General features: G+C 44.1%; 1 protein-coding gene across 2 annotated transcripts in view; it reads right to left on the bottom strand.

Annotated features, from left to right (window-relative positions):
- SORCS2 (sortilin related VPS10 domain containing receptor 2) overlaps positions 1–23573 on the bottom strand; it is a 710878-nt gene that overhangs the window by 171785 nt on the left and 515520 nt on the right. For both annotated transcript variants that reach the window (XM_075260385.1, XM_075260393.1), the window contains exon 5: positions 22512–22585. In XM_075260385.1, coding sequence (XP_075116486.1) covers positions 22512–22585 — 74 coding nt within the window. The remainder of the gene's footprint in view (positions 1–22511; positions 22586–23573) is intronic.

Raw genomic sequence — 23573 nt, 5'->3', positions numbered from 1 at the left:
GTAGTAAAAATTGTGGGTGCACGTAACCCCAATATATTCTTTGAATTCCCAGTCAGAAACTGGCACTATATGGCAGTAGCAAGAAATGAGGGTATTTGTATTCCCAATATACTCTTTGAATTCCCAGTCAGACAATGGCACTGTATACCAGTAGTAAAAATTGTGGGTGCACGTAACCCCAATATATTCTTTGAATTACCAGTCAGAAACTGGCACTATATGGCAGTAGCAAGAAATGAGGGTATTTATAACCCCAATATATTCTTTGAATTCCCAGTCAGACAATGGCACTGTATACCAGTAGTAAAAATTGTGGGTGCACGTAACCCCAATATATTCTTTGAATTCCCAGTCAGACACTGGCACTATATGGCAGTAGCAAGAAATGAGGGTATTTGTATTCCCAATATACTCTTTGAATTCCCAGTCAGACAATGGCACTGTATACCAGTAGTAAAAATTGTGGGTGCACGTAACCCCAATATATTCTTTGAATTACCAGTCAGAAACTGGCACTATATGGCAGTAGCAAGAAATGAGGGTATTTATAACCCCAATATATTCTTTGAATTCCCAGTCAGACAATGGCACTGTATACCAGTAGTAAAAATTGTGGGTGCACGTAACCCCAATATATTCTTTGAATTACCAGTCAGAAACTGGCACTATATGGCAGTAGCAAGAAATGAGGGTATTTGTATTCCCAATATACTCTTTGAATTCCCAGTCAGACAATGGCACTGTATACCAGTAGTAAAAATTGTGGGTGCACGTAACCCCAATATATTCTTTGAATTACCAGTCAGAAACTGGCACTATATGGCAGTAGCAAGAAATGAGGGTATTTATAACCCCAATATATTCTTTGAATTCCCAGTCAGACAATGGCACTGTATACCAGTAGTAAAAATTGTGGGTGTATATAGCCCCAATTCTATTGCTAGGGGACTTGCAGGGTATTTCTGGGGTGAAGGTGGGGGGGCACACCGTTGGAACGGGTATCGGGGTATATATCGGGTATACGGGAATACACTGACAGTGTATTCCATTCAGGATCCTGGGAAAGCTGGGTTGCGGCGATTGAGCCCGTCAGTGCCACGTTACACTGACAAGCTTCTCCCTGGAATTTAGCTCTTACAAGAGCTGTTGGTTGTCTTCTCCTTCCTATCCTAGCCTGTCCCTGCCTACCCAGAATCTAAGCCCTAGCTAGCTGGACGGAAACCTCCGTCCTCGGTGAATTGCAAGCTCAGAATGACGCGAAGCTGGGCGGCGCTGTTCTTTTAAATTAGAGGTCACATGTTTTCGGCAGCCAATGGGTTTTGCCTACTTTTTTCAACGTCACCGGTGTCGTAGTTCCTGTCCCACCTACCCTGCGCTGTTATTGGAGCAAAAAAGGCGCCAGGGAAGGTGGGAGGGGAATCGAGTAATGGCGCACTTTACCACGCGGTGTTCGATTCGATTCGAACATGCCGAACAGCCTAATATCCGATCGAACATGAGTTCGATAGAACACTGTTCGCTCATCTCTAGTAGTAACCCCTCTGCCTGCCCATATATCACAACTCTGCTCTGCTAAGAAACTGTCTGCAGTGTCACCCTAGTCTGCATTGTGTATAGAGACTCTGTATGTTATACAACATTACTGCAGATTGTCAGACTGCAAAACCCCACGATTCTCCAAAACAGCTTGGGAATCTTGTCAGAACACCTTAACTAAGCCGCACTGCGATTTCCAGGCCCCAATTCAAAAGTCCAGTTTCTTAAAGAGACAGCGCGCCTTAAACCAAAATGGCCGAAAAGGACTCTGCATTGTCTCCCAGTGTCGAAACAGAGCAAATACAGCCTGATACTACTTACCATGAGGAACGGGAAGTAGAGTCAGCACCAGAAGCAGGCCAAGACTCACGACCTGTACGCTCTCTTAAGCCAACCGTAAAGGTCCTTGAGAACTACCATTACATGAAGGATGAGTTCAATGACAACCTGCATGACCTATGGGAACGAGTCACCTCCCTCATGTCAAGCATCCAACGCCACAAAAATGATGCAGCTAGTCTACAGGACACTATAAAACGGCTAGATACGACCCATGGAAGGTACAAGAGGTTATCCACAAGGTATGCTGCCTTCCTAAAAGACTCTAATATTGACGACGCCTTATCAGAGCTAAGCAAAGCAGATTCCACAAACAGAGAAAGGGACGCTGCTGTGCAAGACGCCAAAGATAAAGCAGAGCTCCGTATCACTTATCTGCAAGAAGCTAGATCTAACAGGTCAGGCTCATCCAAGCACTCTTCTCGATCATACAGATCATCCTGCTCAAGAACTTCTGCCCTCAGCGACAGAATTCTAGAGGCTCGTTTAAACGCAGAGCGATCCAAACTAAGACGTTCCTACGCAGAAAAGAAAGCAGAGGCAGAGGCAGAAGCCAAGAAAGCAGAGGCGGAAGCAGAAGCCAAGAAAGCAATGGCAGAGGCAGAAGCCAAGAAAGCAATGGCAGAGGCAGAGGCAGAAGCCAAGAAAGCAATGGCAGAGGCAGAGGCAGAAGCCAAAGCAAAGATCCTTCAAACAGAAATGGAGGAAAAAATCGCATTAGCTGAAGTAACAATACTCGAGCAAGCTTTGAAGCAAAACCTCGACTCAGTTTGCCTACCACCACTGGAAGAAGATGATCCAGCTGTTCGTACCAGTGTCTACGTACAGAGTCAGATATCTGCAGCACATGCCTTCTCCAGTGACATTCTACCCAACAATGTGGAAACATCCAAGTCAGCCCAACCTACGGTGCCAGTGTTACCCACAGCATCTGCAGAGACCCAAGACCAATGCCATAATGTGTCCCCTCAGGAGCAGCAATCATCACAAGACGACCACAAGACGCATTCCAGCCCATCTCCACAGTTCAAGCCGCAGTCATCAAAATCTCCAGAGGTTAAACCACAGCTCAACCCTGCAGCGACATCATTCTACCCAGGAGCAATTCACCCTTTCACGCCACACAGCTTATACGCCCAAGGAGCACCACAAGCTAACGCGGCAACAAGGAGTGAAGGATCAGATATGTCTGAATTTGCCAGGTTTATGGTGAGCAGAGAGCTGATCAGTACCAGCCTCTCAAAGTTTGATGATTGTGCAGAGAACTACAGAGCCTGGAAGGCTACCTTCAAGGCCGCCATTGCTGACCTCAACCTATCTGCGGAACAGGAGCTCGACCTTATGGTTAAATGGTTGGGTCCTGACTCCTCAAACCGTATCAAAAGCCTTCGGACCGTCTATGTGGGGCAAGCGGAATCAGGTCTCGCTGCTGCTTGGCTAAGACTCGAAAGAACCTATGGTAGCGCTGAAGCCATAGAAAGGTCCCTATTCAAGAGACTGCAAAATGTTCCAAGGATCAACCTTAAGGAAGCCCAAAAGCTTCTGGACTTGAGTGATCTGCTTATGGAGCTGGAACTTGCAAAAAAGGATCCTCGTCTGTCTGGATTGTGCTACCTAGACACCGCCCATGGGGTGAACCCAATCGTCTCAAAGCTGCCACATAGTCTGCAAGAGAAGTGGGCGGTATGTGTCTCCAGGTACAAACGGTCACATGATGTCACCTTTCCTCCATTCATTCAATTCTGCAAGTTCATCGACGAACAGGCCCAAATGAGGAATGACCCTAGCCTAGACTTCCTGGAGTCTAACACCGCAGCCACAGCAACATCCTCACCAAGGTATGAAAGCGTCACACATAAACGCAAGGATTTGAAGAGCAGTGTAAGTGTCAGAAAGACTAACCTGCCACTACCTGCGGTACCCACTGATAAACAGCGCACTGTTTCCTCAAGAGATAAATCTTTCAATCGTGAGTGTCCCATTCACAAAAAACCACACTCGTTGAACAAATGTAGAGGCTTCAGGTCCAAAACTATGCTGGAGCGCAAGAAAATACTCTGTGAACTTGGGGTGTGTTTCAAGTGCTGCGCCTCTTTAGAACACATGGCCAAGGACTGCAAATCTGCCATTAAGTGTGAAGAGTGTCATAGTGACAAACACCCATCAGCTTTGCATCCAACCTCAGCCACCAGTGATCCAGCAGTCGCAGTTTCCTCTAGTCCGGCTACAAACCATGGCGGGGAGCCACAGGCTAACACCAAGTCTACCACAGTGGTCTCCTGCTCATGCTCAGAAGTATGTGGGGAGAGCCAAAGTGATAAATGTTGTGCTAGGATATGCCTAATCAGAGTTTATCCAGAAGGGCAACCAGAGAATGCAGTAAAAATGTATGCCATCATTGATGATCAGAGCAATCGATCCCTAGCTGGACCTAAGTTCTTTGAAGTCTTTGGAATCAAAGGACCAGCGATGCCCTACACTCTGAACACTTGCTCAGGCCGCATAGAAACTAGTGGCAGGAGGGCACAAGGTTTCATCGCTTCTCCCATCAATGGAGGCGTAGAAATACCCCTACCTACGCTAATTGAATGCGATCAAATACCAAACCAAAGGGATGAGATTCCTACCCCAGAAGCTGCGTTCCATCAACCACACCTAAGGCACCTAGTCAACGTTATCCCACCTATGGATACAAATGCTGAAATCCTACTTCTGCTTGGCAGAGACAACTTAAGGATACATAAGGTCCGCCAACAGTGCAATGGTCCTGACCACGCCCCCTATGCACAGAGACTCGACTTAGGGTGGGTAATCATAGGAAATGTGTGCTTGGACCGAACAAGTGTTGATTCCTTTAAGACCTATGTACGCCGGGACGGTCGAACTACTTTCTGCAAACCATGCCCTCGTCACTATGATGTGAAAGAGAAACCTCCGGATCCCGTACAACTACCTGATGCCATTCCTTCTCCCTATGCAGACAACTTGGGAAAATCAGTGTTTCATACAACTAAGGATGACAACAAGGTAGCCCCATCAATGGAAGACAAGGAATTTGTCAGGATAATGGACAATGAGTTCCTTAAGGACAAGACTAATCACTGGGTTTTTCCCTTACCCTTCCGAGCCACCAGGGTAAGACTTCCAAATAATCGTGAACAAGCCTTGTCCAGATTCAACTCCCTCCAGCGTACACTTAGCAACAAACCGGAGATGAAAGAACACATTATCACCTTTATGAGCAAAATATTCCGGAATAACCATGCGGAGCCAGCGCCTCTCTTAAAGGAAAATGAAGAGTGCTGGTACCTACCCTCATTCGGAGTGTATCAACCACGGAAACCTAGGCAAATTAGAGTTGTCTTTGATTCAAGTGCCAAACATCAAGGCGTATCTCTCAACGATGTCCTCCTCACAGGTCCTAATCTAACAAATAACCTAGTAGGAGTGTTGATGAGGTTCCGGAAAGAGCCCATTGCCATCACCGCTGACATTGAACAGATGTTTCACTGTTTCATAGTCAGAGAGGACCATAGGAATTTCCTCAGGTTCCTGTGGTACAAGGACAATGACCCCAACAAAGAGATGGTGGAGTATCGCATGAGGGTGCACGTATTCGGGAACAGCCCTTCCCCCGCAGTGGCAACCTATGGTCTGCGGAGAACCGCACAAGAAGGAGAGTCCGAATATGGAATAGATGCCAGAGACTTTGTAGAGAAAGACTTCTATGTAGATGATGGACTAAAATCTCTACCCACAGAAGAAGCGGCGATCGACCTACTCAAGAGGACCCAAGGTATGCTGTACCGAGCTAATCTTAGACTGCACAAAATTGCTTCAAACAGCCCGGCTGTCATGAGAGCCTTTGAGTCGAGCGACTACGCTCCAGTATTCAAGGACATAGACCTGGGATCAGATTGTCCGCCTGTGCAGAGAAGCCTAGGCTTGAGGTGGAACCTGTCAGCCGATACCTTTAGTTTCCAAATCAATTGCGCAGATAAACCATTCACTAAACGTGGTGTCCTGTCAGTGGTGAATAGCTTATACGACCCGCTGGGATTCGTAGCACCAATAACCATACAAGGTAAATCTCTTCTGCGACAACTTTCCGAAACAGTCAAAGACTGGGATGCCCCACTTCCCCCTGATAAGGAATCAAAATGGGAAACCTGGAAACAATCTTTGTGTGCCTTGGATGAAATCCATATACCAAGATGTTACGCCAGAACCTCACTCGCTGCTAGCACTAGAAGGGAACTTCATGTGTTCTCGGATGCATCCATGGAGGCCATTGCAGCAGTTGCCTATCTGAAGGTAACGGGACCCGACAATCAAGATCACGTTGGGTTCGTTTTCGGCAAAGCTAAGTTAGCTCCCAAGCCTGAACACACTATTCCCAGGCTTGAGCTCTGTGGGACCGTGCTTGCAGTAGAACTCGCAGACTTTATACAGCACGAACTGGACGTCAACATAGATAACGTACAATACTACAGTGACAGTAAGATTGTCTTAGGTTACATCTACAACCAAACAAGGCGCTTCTATGTGTACGTCAGTAACCGCATTGAGAGAATAAGGAGATCTTCCAAGCCCGAACAATGGTACTATATCCCATCCGAACTTAATCCAGCTGACCATGCCACTAGACGTATGTCTATAAGTTCCTTCGCTAACTCTTCTTGGCTTTCAGGTCCTAAGTTTCTGTTGGAACAGAAGGGAAGTGAATGTGTCCAGGAAGTCTTCAGCATTCAGGATCCGGATGGTGACCCAGAAGTCCGCTCCGAGGTTAGTGCTTTGACAACGAACACTAAAACAACTTCCAACCTCGGTTGCCAGCGCTTTGAACACTTCTCCAATTGGATGAAACTTGCCAAATCTATAGCAAGGTTAGTCCACATTGCGAGATCTTATAACAACTCACATGGAGACAAAGACTGTCACGGTTGGCACGTTTGCCATAAACCACTCACTACCAGTTGAGGACATTCCGGTAGGATGAACCATGAACAGAACACTACCCTAATACTTCGTTCTTTGGATTACAACTGGGTCGGAGATAGTTTGGCCTAGTGCGGCTTCTCCGATCCGAAGATGGGTATCTTTGGATTATCTCAGGAACTGCCTGTCATCTACCTCGTTTGAAGTTATTATTATATTGTATGCATATTTGTGTTTGTTTTCTAGGTTATTGGACTTTAAAAAAATATATAGTGAAATCCCTTACGGAATTTCAGACGGGGAGTGTGCTGTTTCATCTAGATATAGTCATACCGTTCACACATAGATTGTATTCTTTGTATTCCATGCTGCCACCTGCTGTCCTTTTTCTGTATGACAGCCTGTAGTTAATTCTGTACATGCCTTCACTTCCTGGTTCAGGGTAACTGTTTCCTGTTTTCACTTATCATTAGTCTCCATTTTCTCTGGGAGAGACACCCTTGGACTGAGCAGCAGAAGGCATCAGTTTTCACACATACTCACACTCACTTATCACAAACTTCACTTATGAGTAGTTGCTCAAACTTGCTGTACCATCCTGCTTGTTACACCTGTATTCCTGGAGAAGTGCTGCATTACCATCACATGCTGTATGTCCAGTCTTCCAAATAAACAAGCCTGAACTTCACCATTCCTGATGTGCATCATCTCTCCGGACGCTGAGCAACATGGTCCTGTCTGCCCTGCATTGAGGAAACGAAGGTAGGACCTCTCCCAGCCCCTATCCACCTGCCACATCTTCATTCGCCTCATGTGGGGACAGAACAATAATGAAGGGGGCCCATGAAACTGGGGGGCAAATGAAGGGGAGGGGGGGAACGGCATGACACTGGGGAAGATGAAGGGGGTGGGGAGAGAATGGCATGAAACTGGGGACAGAGATGGAGGGGGCCCAAAGAAACTGGGGGGCAAATGAAGGGGAGGGGGGAAGAGCATGACACTGGGGCAGAGACGGGGGACATTAAACTGTGGGCAGATGAAGGGGGAGAACGTGATGAAACTGGGGACAGAGATGGAGGGGGGACATGAAACTGGGGGCAGAGGAAGGGTGTATATGAAACTGGGGGAGAGATGGAGGGGGGGCATATAATTTATGGGTGACTGTAGGAGGATTATACTGTGTGGGAGCACATGATAAATGAATGAGAATGGGTGGAATCAACATAAAAGTGGGTGGAGCCAGATTTGCTGCGGCGCGCAGAGCGCCGCACATTTTACCCCTCTTTCTACTCTTTGAAAATTGGGAGGTATGGCGTTAGTGACGCCACACTCCTGCATGACGTCACTCGCTTCATCTGCGACGCACAGTGTCTCGACTCCCCCGCCTCCTTTACTGAGGCTCTGTCGCCCAAGGGCCCATAAAAACCTGGAGCCGGTCCTGGGTCAGCATGTCCCTACGGACGCCGATGAGCTGAATACATAGGCGTTTAAAGCAGGAGCTGTCACAGCTCAGCTCCTGTTTTAACGCTGAGCTCCGGCATTTGTAGTCGCAATGTGATGATGTCACATCGCGCCTACAATATGTGCATGAGGGAGAGAGCTGCGAGGGAACGAGGGAAGGTGAGTGTGTGTGAGAACAGTATGACGCTGGGGACAGAGATAGAGGGGGGGGACATGAAACTAGGGGTAGATGAAGGGTATATATGAAAATGGGGAGAGATGGAGGGGGGACATATAATTTACGGGTGACTGTAGGAGGATTATACTGTGTGGAATCACATGAAAAATGAATGAGAATGGGCGGAGTCAACATAAAAGTGGGCGTGGCCTAATTTGCTGCGAAAGTCAATTGCCCAAGGCCCCGCAAACCCTGGATCCGCCACTGTTTGTCCCTGCCTATAAAAAAATGAGATGGCTTATGAAATTCTTGGCAGGTCCATTTAGTTTAATGGCAGTACGAGGGTGGGACCAGGGAGGGAGTTAAGCGTCCTTGTCAGGGTAATTTTGGTGACTAAACCACCCACAGGTCCTTATGGACAGGAAGTTTAGTGCCCCAAATCACCATGGCATTTATACACATCTATTGTCTGTATTCACTGTACCAATACAGTTCTTCACTAAAACCAGAGGAGGACACCCCGACTTCAGCGCGCATGCGCCAGAATGGTCATCAGGTCATACACCTGGCACCGTCACTAATCAGAAGCAGAAATAACTGATACCCCCCAACCAAGCATCAGCCATCTGCCAAGACAAAATCCCCAACATGCCCTGAACAAGGCTCAAATAAAAGGAGTCATTGAGAGAGACAAAGAGCGGTACATCGAGGAATGGAGAAGCGCAATAAATAACTCCAAGAAACTCACCGTGTACCAGTCATTGCAAAGGGACTACACCATGGCCACCTACCTGGAGAGAATACGCCACCCCAAACACAGACAGACCCTGAGCCGGTACAGACTGAGCGCCCACAGCCTGGAGATGGAGACGGGGCGACAAGCCACGGGAGAACAGACTGTGCCAGCACTGTGACCAGGGGGCCCTAGAAGACGAGGCCCACTTCCTGCTACACTGCACCAAATACTCAGCTGTGATGGCCGTCTACTACCAAAGACTCTCTGCCCACATCCCAGACTTCATATCTGCAGACGAGAAGAGGAAACTCTACATCCTACTGGGAGAAGAAGAGGCCACTGTGGAGATCGCTGCCCAGTACGTGTCCAGCTGTCACCAAACAAGAGGAAGATGAGACTCCACGGACTGTTATACCCCAAACCACCCACCCCACCTCACCTCCCCATATAGCGGCCACCAACTAAGAGTAAGATGAGACTCCACGAACTGTTATACCCCAAACCACCACCCCCCACCCCACCTCCCCATATAGCGGTCACCAACTAAGAGTAAGATGAGACTCCACGAACTGTTATACCCCAAAACACCCACCCCACCTCCCCATATAGCGGTCACCAACTAAGAGGTAGATGAGACTCCACGGACTGTTATACCCCAAATCAGCCACCCCCCCCCCATACTCTCCCCCTCGACTCCAACTCCCCGCCCCCACACACTTTACTAGCTTTGTCAATGCCAAATATCCATTTGGACGTGTCAATAAAGCCTATTTGATTTGATATTCAAAGGAGCAGGAAGCAGACATCTCTGTTTTCTGTACAGAGACAATGGAGTCACTCCAGCTTTGGTCCCATTGAGGTAAATGGAAGCTGATCTGCAGGTCAGTCACTTTTCAGAGAATGGTGCTGTCGGCTTTCAGCTCTATTCTCTGTATATCAGCTGCTGATCAGTGCGGGTGCTAAGTGCCAGACCCCCACCTATCTGATGTTGATAACCTAACCCTAACCTGAAATCTGCTTTAAGTAAGGACACATCTGTAACTTTATTAATGGTCTTGAAGCTTACTATAAGGAGGCAAAATATCAGATGAGTTACAGTCAGTCTCTCAGCACAATTTATATACAAGTTTCCTTTGTCTGGGGTTCTCTGCAATCTATGGGGAGCCAAATCTCCAGTCAATGTTTCCATTATGACGGCGGTCTCAGTCTTAGCCCTATCAAACACTTCAACACTGTTTCAGACTACCTGTCCACATCAGCCTCTTCTCATTGAGAAGTCCTAACAGGGGTGCAGGGAATTTCAGCACAGGGGTGTAACCTGAGGGGGTGCAGAGGGTGCAGTCATACTGGCGCCCAGGAGCCTTAGCGGGCCCATAAGCACTGGCATCAGTACTGAGATTGCAGCTTCCATTTGGCCCATAAACTAAGGAGACCCACAGATTATCCTAACCACACTAAGGTGGATTAAACTCCTTAGCCTCCATAAACATCACTATCAAGAATTCGCTGTAGGGATGAGGTAGGGGGCCCCGGACAAAAGATAGCACCAGGGCCCACAAGACTTTAGTTATACCACTGTTTCAGCACTTATCGTCAAGCTGATCACTGGAGGTCCCAGCAGGAAGACATTTTCTTATCTGCTTATTATCAAGGCATTCTTCCATTAAATAGGGAGGAGATCCCCTTTAACCGTGTCCACACATTTCATTCTCCAACTCTTTACCTATAATCTTGGTCATATCTTATATCCTGCTGTTTTTCTTATTTCTTTTTTTCCTAAGAAGGTTATTGACATTTTTTCTTAAAAAGGAAAGACTGTCACAGTCTTGAAAGATCTTTGCATAACAGCCGCAAAAATTGTAATGTTAGAACTATTTTTTTTTGCAATGTAATAGTACTTAGATTACATGACACAAGTCTCTGTGGCTCCTAAATCACTTAAAACCCTAAAAATACTACATGAAATCTTTAAAAAAGAGAGCCCCCTTTAGTCTAGAGCAGAGTGCCCATGTATTTAGCATTCTCGCTTCAAGCTCTTGTGCCATCGGTTCAGCTGTATCATGGATAATGAGAAAATAATGAACCATCTGAAAGTTCCAGGGAAGAAGACTTATGGGCCCACGTGAGCAAAACAATCCATAATAGCTCAGAATGTGTCAGCTTTTCCCAAGTTCAAGAGCCCTAAATCAATGCTCAAAGTAAACTGCAGGGAAGTCACTCACAGGGGATTGTCTGAGAAATGGAATTTCTTATCATTGTCATTTACAATGCTGACTGAAAGTGCAAAGTTTTACGTCAAAATATGAAAAAAAACAGAGTGAAAACTAACTTATCAACCCTAATGGGAAAGTCTGATGATCAATGGACTGGGGTGGAAGCCAGGAAAAGTCTGACAATAACAAAGTTCTAGAAATCTAAGGGACGGTGAAAAATGAAGAGGGCGAGATAGGCGTCCAACATGGGGCCTTAGCCTAAAGATGATATTTGGTCAACCTGTAGCCAAACATGCAAGGAAAAATGCCCGACCATTGGGCGATTTTAACTCTTAATATACTTCTATGGCGCTGCAAGGAAATTAACACTTACCGTATATACTGGAGTATAAGCCAAATTTTTCAGCCCAGTTTTTGGGCTGAAAAAGCCCCCCTCGGCTTATACTCGAGTCAGCAAAAAAAAATATTTTTTTTTCTTTTTTAAGGAGGGGGGTCTATGACCAGCCACAATATTAATGTATAGAATCTCCCATAAAATAGTGCCAAAAAAAAAAGATTTGAAAAAATAAAATTTCTAAATCCCTCCTTTCCCTAGAATACATATAACAGTAGAAAATGACTGTGAAACACAAACACATTAGGTATCCTGTGTCTGACAGTGCCCGGTCTACTGAATATAGGGGATCTGCAGTGCTCCTCTTCCGTCAGGAAGGGGTTAATAGGAGCACTGCAGATACCCTATATTCAGCCAGGGTGAATTCCAAGTGGGGGAAGAAAACTCAGTCCTCAAGCTCAGGGAAGGGGCAGACAGACAACCAAACACCCCCTCCCCTTCCCCAGCAAATACTGCACCCAAAAACTCCGACCATTTTAAAATTTGAAATTTTCCAGTAGCTGCTGCATTTCCCTCCCTCGGCTTATATGGGAGTCAATAAGTTTTCCCAGTTTTTTGTGGTAAAATTAGGGGCCTCGGCTTATATTCGGCTCGGCTTATTCTCGAGTATATACGGCATTCCCAGGAATACCCATACGAGATGAAGACTTTGTGATCCACTTATTGCCAAGATACTTATCCAAAAAGTAGAGGTTTTCAAAGGTGAAGAGGTTTCCTATTATGGACATTAACAGGATTATATGGTGTACATTTTTGATAAATGGGGGTTTCTGAGTCCCCCATTTGTCAGAAGAACCAGGATCTCCGAATACTTGCAACATATACGGTAAGATGACCATTGAGTGCTGCATCTAGGTGGAGACTAAATGGAGAAATGGCTGTTCCAATCTAATTTTTTCTTGCTAGACTGTTACTGGACATTATGGCCCCAAGCACACAATGGAATTCGGACAGGAAAATAACATTCCAAAAATTGGCCAGATTTCCCGGCCGTAACACAACTGGAGATCTGGATTCCCTGGATCTTGGTCTACTGTCCCCATACTATATACAGTATAGGACTGTGGAGTTACAAGGAGGCAGAGACTCCCAGCGCAACAATCACTAAGATGATGGGTTTGGGCCAAAAAATTGTGTCCGATATCCAGACAAGTATCTTGGGTCTGGAATTCAGATTGGAAAATAAAGTTCCAAAAATTGGCCCGATTTCCAGGCCCTAACACAATTGGAGATCCAGATTCCCTGGATCTTGTTCTACTGTCCTTGTACTATATTCAATATAGGACAGTGAAGTTACATGGAGGCCGGAAATTCCAGCGCATCTATCACTATGATGTGGGTTTGGGGCCAAAAAATTGTATTCAACATCCAGACAAGATTCTTGAGTCTGGATTCCATTGTGTGCATGAGGCCTAAATCCAGTAGCCGAGAAGTGATCATCAACATGTCCACTATCATTAACAAGTCCAGGTCCTGGGTGCCAGTGTAATATTCTTATCTATACACCTTTTTGCTTTTCTGTTTCGTTTAGTTTCTTCTTTAATAAGGTCCTATGTAAAATACCACTTATATACTGTTAAAAACTACAGTGTGTGGTGTTTCAAGAAGCACTCCGCTCTGCTACATGTGCATTGTATATGCGGGTCTGCATGAAATCCATAGAACGTGATTAAAATAAACTATGCCTGTGTGGCTTTTGCACAACATATGCTTAGAGAGAGCTGTAAAAGGACTAGATTGTTGTTTAAGCTTTTAAAAGGGTAAAATATTCTGCAGAGCCATAAAAATAGATGAGGTTTTTTTTTTTTCTTAAATATGATTTCACAAACACAATGAATCAATTTAATGGCTGCAAATAACACCTGTAATTGGACAGATTGTAAAACCCTAAAAATAGATTTTTAATTTTATCAGACTTGGATGCTAAAAATGAAACGGCTGAACCAAATAGCTTTATAATGCTACAGAATTAAAAGCTAAATGATAGCAGATTGCCGGCAGATACAATATATTATATGTGCAATATTCAAGCCACATAGCTGGGGAGTAAATAAAAGGCACTGTGTTGTGCAGAAGGGATTAGAATGGTTGTACGTGTGTAGCCATAAATGATGTACTAGGCAGTTTTAGGTTCTTTGCTAACTTTAGGGTAAGTGTACTTTGCTCAGGGTACTAGAGATGAGCGAACACTGTTCGGAACAGCCGTTCCGAAAAGCATGCTCACAGCATGCTCTCATAAAATGAATGGAAGCGGCCGGCCGCCAGCAAAGTCTGCGTGCCAGGTGCTTCCATTCATTTCTATGGGAGTGTGCTGTTCGGATCGGCTGATCCGAACAGTGTTCGCTCATCTCTACAGGGTACATGTACTCTGGAGTGGACGCAGGTGAGGGGCTTTATATTCTGCTCAGGGGTGTGGATGCAGGGGAGGAGGGGATTTATATTATGCTCAGGGGTGTGGCTGAAGTGGAGGAGGAGCTATATACTGCTCAGGGGTGTGGCTGGAGAGGAGGGGCTTTATATCCTGCTCAGGAGTTTGGCTGCAGGGGAGCGGCTTTATATTCTTCTCAGGTGTGTGACTGGAGAGGAGGTGCTTTATATCCTGCTCAGAAGTTTGGCTGCAGAGGAGGAGGGGCTTTATATTCTGCTCAGGGGTTTAGCTGCAGCGGAGGTGGGTCTTTGAATTCTGCTCAGGGGTGTGGCTGGAGGGGAGGGGCTTTATTTCCTACACAGGAGTTTCCCTCCAGGGGAGGAGGGGCTTTATATTCTGCTCAAGGGTGTAGCTGGAGAGGCGGAGCTTTATACTTTATCTAAGGGGCAGAGCTACAAATGGCTCCAATGGTAGATGCTGCACCTGGTCCCTAAAAGGCCCCAAAACTCTGCTGATACACAAGAAGACACCAGTATTATAAATGTCTCATGGTAGCTGAAGGTTTTTTCTTACAGATTTGCAATGGACTTCTGCTTTACCTGTACGTTTTGTTACCGTCTTAGCCAAAACTATCAAATAGTGATGAGTGGAGAACAAATCAGTTTTATGGGCTGACTCATTTACGAGACACGCAGGAGTGGGGCCCTGTGGGTCACCTTAAATAGTTACCTCTGCCCTCTTTCAACCTGATGGGTATTATGAGATTTGACTGGCAGGTATATTGTTGGGCGTGCCCCAATCAGATGTGTTTCCAGCCAAGAGTCATACCTTCAGGTTAAAAGGTGGAGCATGGGGGGGGGCTGACTGTCTTCAGAGCACATACAGTAAAATTAAATAAAGGGCCATTTGGGGGCCAAAAGAGAGGCTTCTTTTTAGTGATCGGAGCCAAGTTATCCAGTTTACTAAAAAGAGCCAAAATTCTCATCAATACTATTAATGGCTTCCTGTATCAATGTCTAGACTGTCTATAGAAGTAATAGCTGTGGTCACCTGAAGTTATTATATGGACAGGCCTATCGTACGATCATGTCTGTTTACTACATAAAATCCAAAAACATACATACAGTACTTGCGAGCATGCTCAAAATTTGTGGGACTTTCATGTCACCAGGGTAAAAAGGGGCTGAACTTATGCAAATTCACAATAAAAGTGTTTTTGGACTAGAGGGACAAGGCTTAAAATGTCCCACGGTTTAGGATTCAGATGTTGGTAAATATGCAAATTTAGAGGGCAGAAGGGTCGGAGGAACAAAATGTAGGTATGTGTCTTAGAATGGGGGAGACAATCTTGGCAATCGTCTAAATGGAGACGGCATTAAATGGAGTTTCCTATTCTAATTATATGTTAAGAGTCTTTCAGATTCCCTAATGAATATATTTTTGGCAGCGTTATGTAAAAAGCCGCAGGCTGAATGTGTTTGGGTTGTTGTGTGCCATCCGAGGATGTGACCCATGGGGGACAACAAAGCATCTCTGTGTTCTGGCAGAGAGCCATCCTTGTCACTCACATTGGAATGAAGTGAGGCTAGTGCTATTCATTCCTCCTACCAGGGGGAGGGTTCTGGCGGCCAGGGACAAGCAATAGATCAGGAATTTTTTGGTGGGGGTATTCTTCACTCTTTAACAGAATTTTTTCTTAAAGAAAAAAAAGAGCACAGCTGACATTGGAGAAGAAATAGATGTAACAAGGACGTGATAAGTAACTTTTTGATGGCCAGACAATAACTTGGCAATGCTATCATTCTGCCAGCAAGGTCCGACCCTTTATAGACCTTTGAAAAGACTAGGGACTTCAGCCAAACCAGAGATGCCCATCTGTATACAGCTTTAGGGGGTCATGCCTATGGTCAGTACAGAGTAGCTCTAAAGGCATCTCATCTAGCCAACCAATACCCTGATCTGTACAGATGTGGGGCAAGAACTCTAGACAATTGTCTACAGATTGGCATCTTTGGTGTGTCTGATGTCAGTAGTTACTTTCCTAGGCTCTTTTATTGGGTTGGACATTGGCTTATAGGGTAACTAATAGAGATGGATGAACTTCTCAAAATTTATTTCTTTTTGGGTTTGAGTGGTTTGGGACCAAGATTTGTTTTGGGTTGAAAGAGTTTGGTATGAACCACACATTAAACTGGCTTAAAACATAGTGTAGAACACTGCCAGGGCTCCTAGGAACCTATCTATAACATAGTGTAGAACACTGTCAGGGCTCCTAGGAACCTATCTATAAAACATAGTGTATAACACTGTCAAGGCTCCTAGAAACCTATCTATAAAACATAGTGTAGAATACTGTCAGGGCTCCTAGGAACCTATCTATAAAACATAGTGTAGAACACTGTCAAGGCTCCTAGAAACCTATCTATAAAACATAGTATAGAACACTGTCAGGGCTCCTAGGAACCTTTCTGTAAAACATAGTATATAACACTGTCAGGACTCCTAGGATCCTATCTATAAAACATATCTATAAAACATAGTGTAGAACACTGTCAGGGCTCCTAGGAACCTATCTATAAAACATAGTGTAGAACACTGTCAGGACTCCTAGGAACCTATCTATAAAACATAGTGTAGAACACTGTCAGGACTCCTAGGAACCTATCTATAAAACATAGTGTAGAACACTGTCAGGGCTCCTAGGAACCTATCTATAAAACATAGTGTAGAACACAGTCAGGACTCCTAGGAACCTATCTATAAAACATAGTGTAGAACACTGTCAGGACTCCTAGGAACCTATCTATAAAATATAGTGTAGAACACTGTCAGGGCTCCTAGGAACCTATCTATAAAACATAGTGTAGAACACTGTCAGGACTCCTAGGAACCTATCTATAAAACATAGTGTAGAACACTGTCAGGACTCCTAGGAACCTATCTATAAAACATAGTGTACAACACTGTCAGGGCTACTATCCAATTTCTAGCTCTCTAAGGCAAACACAAGTGACATTATTACACGCTGAGATCTCTTCAATCCCAAGGGTATAATAAGTGCAGGCCCAGGGGATGTGTAAAACGTAAAAAAAATTCATACAGTACCCTGTACCCCCAGAGCCATATAACAGCAATACTTATGGGGTAAATTGCTCTGTAATACAGCGTTTCATAGCTCATGGCACAATTCTTTAGGATGCATGAAAGATCCAACATAAGCATCTTTCACATTTGGAGGCCTAGTGAAACTACAGAAACAGCAGTGTTCAGCTCTGCTACGCTGTTTCCGTAACTCCTATTCTCCTCTATAGAAGTTATGAGAACAGCATAGAGCAGCACTACTCTGTTCTTCCTCTAAATTATGAGGTCTGGATAGGGAGAAATTTTTCCCATTTCAGCAGTGGTTTGCCAAGATGATTACAAGAATTGGGGTCCTGTGTCTCCCATGTGAATAGAGCAATGGTTGCTCCAATCCCCATCAGAGCCATAGAGATTAAATGGAGTAGCAGTGATCAGTGATCACGCCATTGGAACAGGAGCAAATGACCTCCGTTCTTGTGATCGGTGGGGGGACTCAATGGCATGATTTCTAGCATTCGCACATTTATCATCTATCCTGTGGATTGTGGGACCGTCTCTAAAATTCCCACTAAATAATAAGAATGCAAAAAATTCTTCAGTATTCCAAAAAATCTAATTTGGCCCTAATGGGGAATAACGCACTCTGGCGATGAAATAGTCAACTATTTTTCTTTTTTCCCTGCATTCCTCCCTTTATTGACTCGCTCTAGATATAACCTGGTACACAATGAGATATTCTCCAGGGTGCAGTCCACAATATAATGCTATAATATACTGGGTTTTCTTGCTAGTAAATAAAAAATCCTGAAAAGACCTGTCTATCGTCACGTAATTGATTGCATCGCCGCATGGAGCAAAATAGCTCTTTTTCCCTCTTTATTCTGTGCCATCTGTTGACTATTAATTGAGAGGAGAACTCATCGATCACCATCATGCAACCAAGACGATTTGGTTCCCGCAGAAGCATTATAAAGTTATTTACGGCGGTATACATTAAGTGAATGGAGCAGATATTAAGGCTGTACATGAAATTTGTCATTTTAGGTTCAACTCATGAAAAACTGTAAATGGATTTTTTATAAAGAGACATCGTAAAAATCCTGATGTGATTTTTCATGATAATAACAAAGACATTATCATGGGATACATGCCGGATGAATATTCCGCAATATAAAGAGATACATCGGAAGCAGGTCTTAAAAATGTGCAAAAAATTCGAGAAATTTTATTGTTAAAGTTGCAGGATGGTTCATACTCAGAGTAGCGTTATAACAATTATTGTAAAGGCTGTAGAGTGTACAGTGTAGGTGTATATACCCCAGTATGTACGTATTATAATGGAGTTATGGCTGCGATAATTCAGTAAAGGGTATACATTTCAGCATACTTTGGCATCATATCCTTATTCACATCTACGCCGGGGTCTCCCTTGGAGATTCTGCCACCAAAACTGCCAGAAATTGGTGGACGGCAAAGTCCCGCACCAAAACTTTTCTGTCCACCGCTTTCAGTGTGAAAATGGCAGACCTCATTATAGTCCATGGCCAGGTATCTGCAGTCAGCAACAAAGACTCAGACACAGATGTGAACCCAGCCTTACAGTAGCTATCTGAGCAAAGCCGATCCGAGCCAAATTGGGGCAGTACTGAGTTGTGTCTGTAGGTAACAGCTGTTTTTGCAGTCTGGTTCTCTATCTGGTGGACCCTATCGACTGAGAGCCTAGGGTAGATGTGATCTTAGCCTTAGCTATATGATATACAGGACTAGAACAGCAAACATAACATTTGCCCCAGTCTTTGCAACAAGTCTAGCAATGACTTTGGCTCTGGGGCCACTAATAATGATGCCTCAACTCTGCCTATTTGTGCTATGCAGAAATAAACTCTCATGAATTTAAGGAAACTGTCAACAAGCAGGGGTTGATTGATTATATTTTTGCTTAATTTAAGCTAAATATTCTAAAATTATTTTAATTTTCTTGTACATGATGAATTTCCTAATCTGCATAACATCGAAACAGACATATCTATCTATCTATCTATCTATCTATCTATCTATCTATCTATCTATCCATCTATCTCCTATCTATCTATCTATCTATCTATCTATCATCTATCTATGTACATATCTATCTATCTATCTATCTATCTATCTATCTATCTATCTATCTATCTATCTATATCTATCCATCTATCTCCTATCTATCTATCTATCTATCTATCTATCTATCTATCCATCTATCTCCTATCTATCTATCTATCTATCTATCTATCTATCTATCTATCTCTCTCCTATCTATCTCTCTCTCCTATCTATCTATCTATCTATCTATCTATCTATCTATCTATCTATCTATCTATCTATCCATCTATCTCCTATCTATCTATCTATCTATCTATCTATCTATCTATCTATCTATCTATCTATCTATCATCTATCTATGTACATATCTATCTATCTATCTATCTATCTATCTATCTATCTATCTATCTATCTATATCTATCTATCCATCTATCTCCTATCTATCTATCTATCTATCTATCTATCTATCTATCTATCATCTATCTATGTACATATCTATCTATCTATCTATCTATCTATCTATCTATCTATCTATTTATCTATCCATCTATCTCCTATCTATCTATCTATCTATCTATCTATCTATCTATCTATCTATCTATCTATCTATTTATCTATCTAGCTATCTCTCTCTCCTATCTATCTCTCTCCTATCTATCTATCTATCTATCTATCTATCTATCTATCTATCTATCTATCTATCTATCTATCTATCTATCTCCTATCTATCTATCTATCTATCTATCTATCTATCTATCATCTATGTACATATCTATCTATCTATCGATCTATCTATCTGACTATTTCTCTATCCATATCTATCTATCTATTTAATATAATCAGTGGCGTAACTACCGCGGAAGCAGTGAAGGCGGCTGCCACAGGGCCCGGGACATTAGGGGCCCGGCGACAGCCGCTACCGCTGCGTTTTTTTTTCCTTAATAGGCCGTTACCGGCTGGAGTTACTCCAGCTGTTAACGGGCCCTGTTTACTTACCGATCCTGGCTGGGCCGGGATCGGTAAGTGACACAGCGGGCCCCACAAAGACTATCGTTATTTTTATTTTTATTATTTTTGCAGGACCCCCCGAGTACAATGATCGGAGGCCCGGGAGAGGTAAGAAACAAAAAAAACACTGTTACTTACCTCTCCACAATCCGGGCAGGCTTCGGCCTAGTTGTCTGATGTCTCTGACGTCACATGAACCCGGCCTGCGTCCTGGGTCATGTGACGTCCGAAGTCATTGAAGAAGGACTACAGCGGAGGCCGACACCATAGAAGCCGGGGGACAGGTAAGTAACAGTAGTTTTTTATGTTTTTATTCCCCAGGTCTCCGATTATTATACTCTGGGGTCTGAAAAACCCCCAGAGTATAATAATTGTTTATGGGTGTCCACAGTGGGACATAATACTGAGTGCAGAGGCCACTAAGGGACATAATACTGTGTGCAGGGGCCACTAAGGGACATAATACTTAGTGCAGGGGCCACTGAGGGACATAATACTGAGTGCAGGGGCCACTAAGGGACATAATACTGTGTGCAGGGGCCACTGAGGGGCATAATACTGTGTGCAGGGGCCACTGAGGGACATAATACTGTGTGCAGGGGCCACTAAGGGACATAATACTGTGTTCGGGGGGCCACTGAGGGACATAATACTGTGTACAGGGGCCACTGAGGGACATAATACTGTGTGCAGGGGCCACTGAGGGACATAATACTGTGTGCAGGGGCCACTGAGGGACATAATACTGTGTGCAGGGGCCACTGAGGGACATAATACTGTGTGCAGGGGCCACTGAGGGACATTATACTGTGTGCAGGGGCCACTAAGGGACATAATACTGTGTGAAGGGGCCACTAAGGGACATAATACTGTGTGCAGGGGCCACCGAGGGACATAATAGAGCGCGCAGGAATGCGTAGGAGGGAGTCGGTTGAGGTCTTCGGCGTCGGTGCCGGTTGGGGGGGGGGATGTCAAAAGTTCGCCATGGGATCCTGCCATTCCCAGTTACGCCACTGAATATAATCATACTTCAATCTCAACCTATATACATATTCAGTATATACATACAGTCCTATGAAAAAGTTTGGGCACCCCTATTAATCTTAATCATTTTTTGTTCTAAATATTTTGGTGTTTGCAACAGCCATTTCAGTTTGATATATCTAATAACTGATGGACACAGTAATATTTCAGGATTGAAATGAGGTTTATTGTACTAACAGAAAATGTGCAATATGCATTAAACCAAAATTTGACCGGTGCAAAAGTATGGGCACCTCAACATTATTTGACATTGGATTATGGCTATGACTAAGGGGTACAGCATACCCAGAAACGCGTCAGCCAGTTCTTGGGTTTTTAAATGCACTTTTGTGTTTATCACTGTCACATATAATTTTTACATTGGATTTACCCATTTTTATATGGACAATTAAAGACTAATTTTTAAGTGAATCTCAGGAGTGCGGACTGGAATATTTTTCTACTACTCGACCTTTTGTCTTTCCTTGGAGTCCGGGATTATTCAGCCGTGCACCCTGAAGATTGGTGAGCCTATGTTTTAAACTTTTTCTTTTTGCTTCACAGGGCTACTATAAGACAGGGCAGGTGCCATTTTGATTTTTGCCACAGGCAGCAGAAATTGGTCCTGGGCAGAACGGAGTTTCACCTAAGAAGAGAGAAGTTGTGTGTTGCCATACTGCCAATGTCAGGGGGTGCCTGGGGCTGGGATCACTATATTAGCTAGTGGCATGCTATTTAAGAACCTTTTCTGGAGCTGTGAAGTGGGTTGGGGCTCATGAAACCGTAGGGAGACAAGCACCTTGCTACTTGGAGGGCGACACTTACAGCTTGCTCTGATTTGGTAGGTGGTTCTTGGAATTGGAGCACTAGCCAGAGCCAGCTGGTGGTTAGTCAGATCCAGCAAGGGTCTTAGTGGGCAGGTGTTGCATCCCCCATGCCAGGTGACAGGTGCCTGTCACTATTAGTACCCATTAAGGGGTCGTGAGCATGGTCTTGTTACGGCTCTAAGTTCCCTACTGTACATCTGTATAGCTCAGATTTACTGATAAAAACAAATTGGTCTATGTTTCATCGGATGCCGTATTACAGAGATATCGTATTCTAAAAGTCATAAAAACGAATAAACAAAGCAAAAGCTACATTGTTTCTATAAAAGCAGAATTGGAGAACTCACCAGAATATATGTTCTTTGGTGACTTGTTCTTGCAAAAGATCCCATTGTTTCCCAAGATTTACTGAGACATAAAGCTGCAGAAGGAAAATATAAAGACGATTATGCTGATATAATGGGCTGGTGACAGACGGGTGAATGGCTCTGCTGCAGCGCGTGGGGGGCAGCAAGTACAGTGGGGCCAGATTGACTTTACATCAATTTGATGTTCCTCAAGATTTGTGAATTTTGCCAAGAAGAAAGGATGTTATTTGTGATCCAGCTCTCACCCCATTACTATTGCTGAGAGGGTAATGCTGTACCATTTGCAAGACAAGTTATATTGTGTATTCAGTAGGGAAGACGCAATCTATCTGTAGAAATACTGCACAAGTGTGCGCTGCGGTAAAAGACACAACAACATAAAATCTACAAACAGATCATCAAGATTTCTGTCTGAATATGATGTTCTATTATGGACTGTAAATGTGATAGTCATAGTAGAGAAAATGAATATGTGGATTCCCATAGAAGTGCTTATAAGCCTACTCGTACCTATAGTACCATACAAGTGCACTGGGGCCTGTGGTGAGAGGGGCCCAGCACTGAACGGCTTCCTTTTCTTCCTGTCATAAATAAGGCGCATTGTAGAAAGTGGGGTTAAAATCAAAGCAAGAGGGCCAACATATTGGTCTGCTATTGCAAAAAGAGCATTGGGGGAGAGGCTCCTGCTGCAGCTAGATGCCTGACAGCCAGATAGAGGTTTATGAGAAAGGATAAACAGAATGGCTGATCTTCTGTGGACTATATGGATGAATTCCTATCTCTTTACCAAAGTTTTGTCAAGAATGAGACAGAATAGGATAAAAGTAGGAGATTAAAGTAGGAATGCCAAAATAGTTTTTTTTAAAGAAGACTTGTCACTAGGTCTGAAAAGCCCAATAACCTGAATTATTATACGAGCATTTTGGTGTTTTGTTTACCTAATCTGTTCAGCCATTCAAAAGATATAAGCCCTCTTATTGTTTATGCAAAATAGGGTATATTAACCAAGTGGGCGGTAACACTGTGGTTTTTCTGGGGGTT

This window comes from Leptodactylus fuscus, chromosome 1 (genome assembly GCF_031893055.1).
Source record: "Leptodactylus fuscus isolate aLepFus1 chromosome 1, aLepFus1.hap2, whole genome shotgun sequence".
NCBI lineage: Eukaryota > Metazoa > Chordata > Amphibia > Anura > Leptodactylidae > Leptodactylus > Leptodactylus fuscus.
The sequence above is the reverse complement of the archived record's forward strand: the minus strand, read 5'-3'. Positions and strand labels throughout refer to the sequence as shown.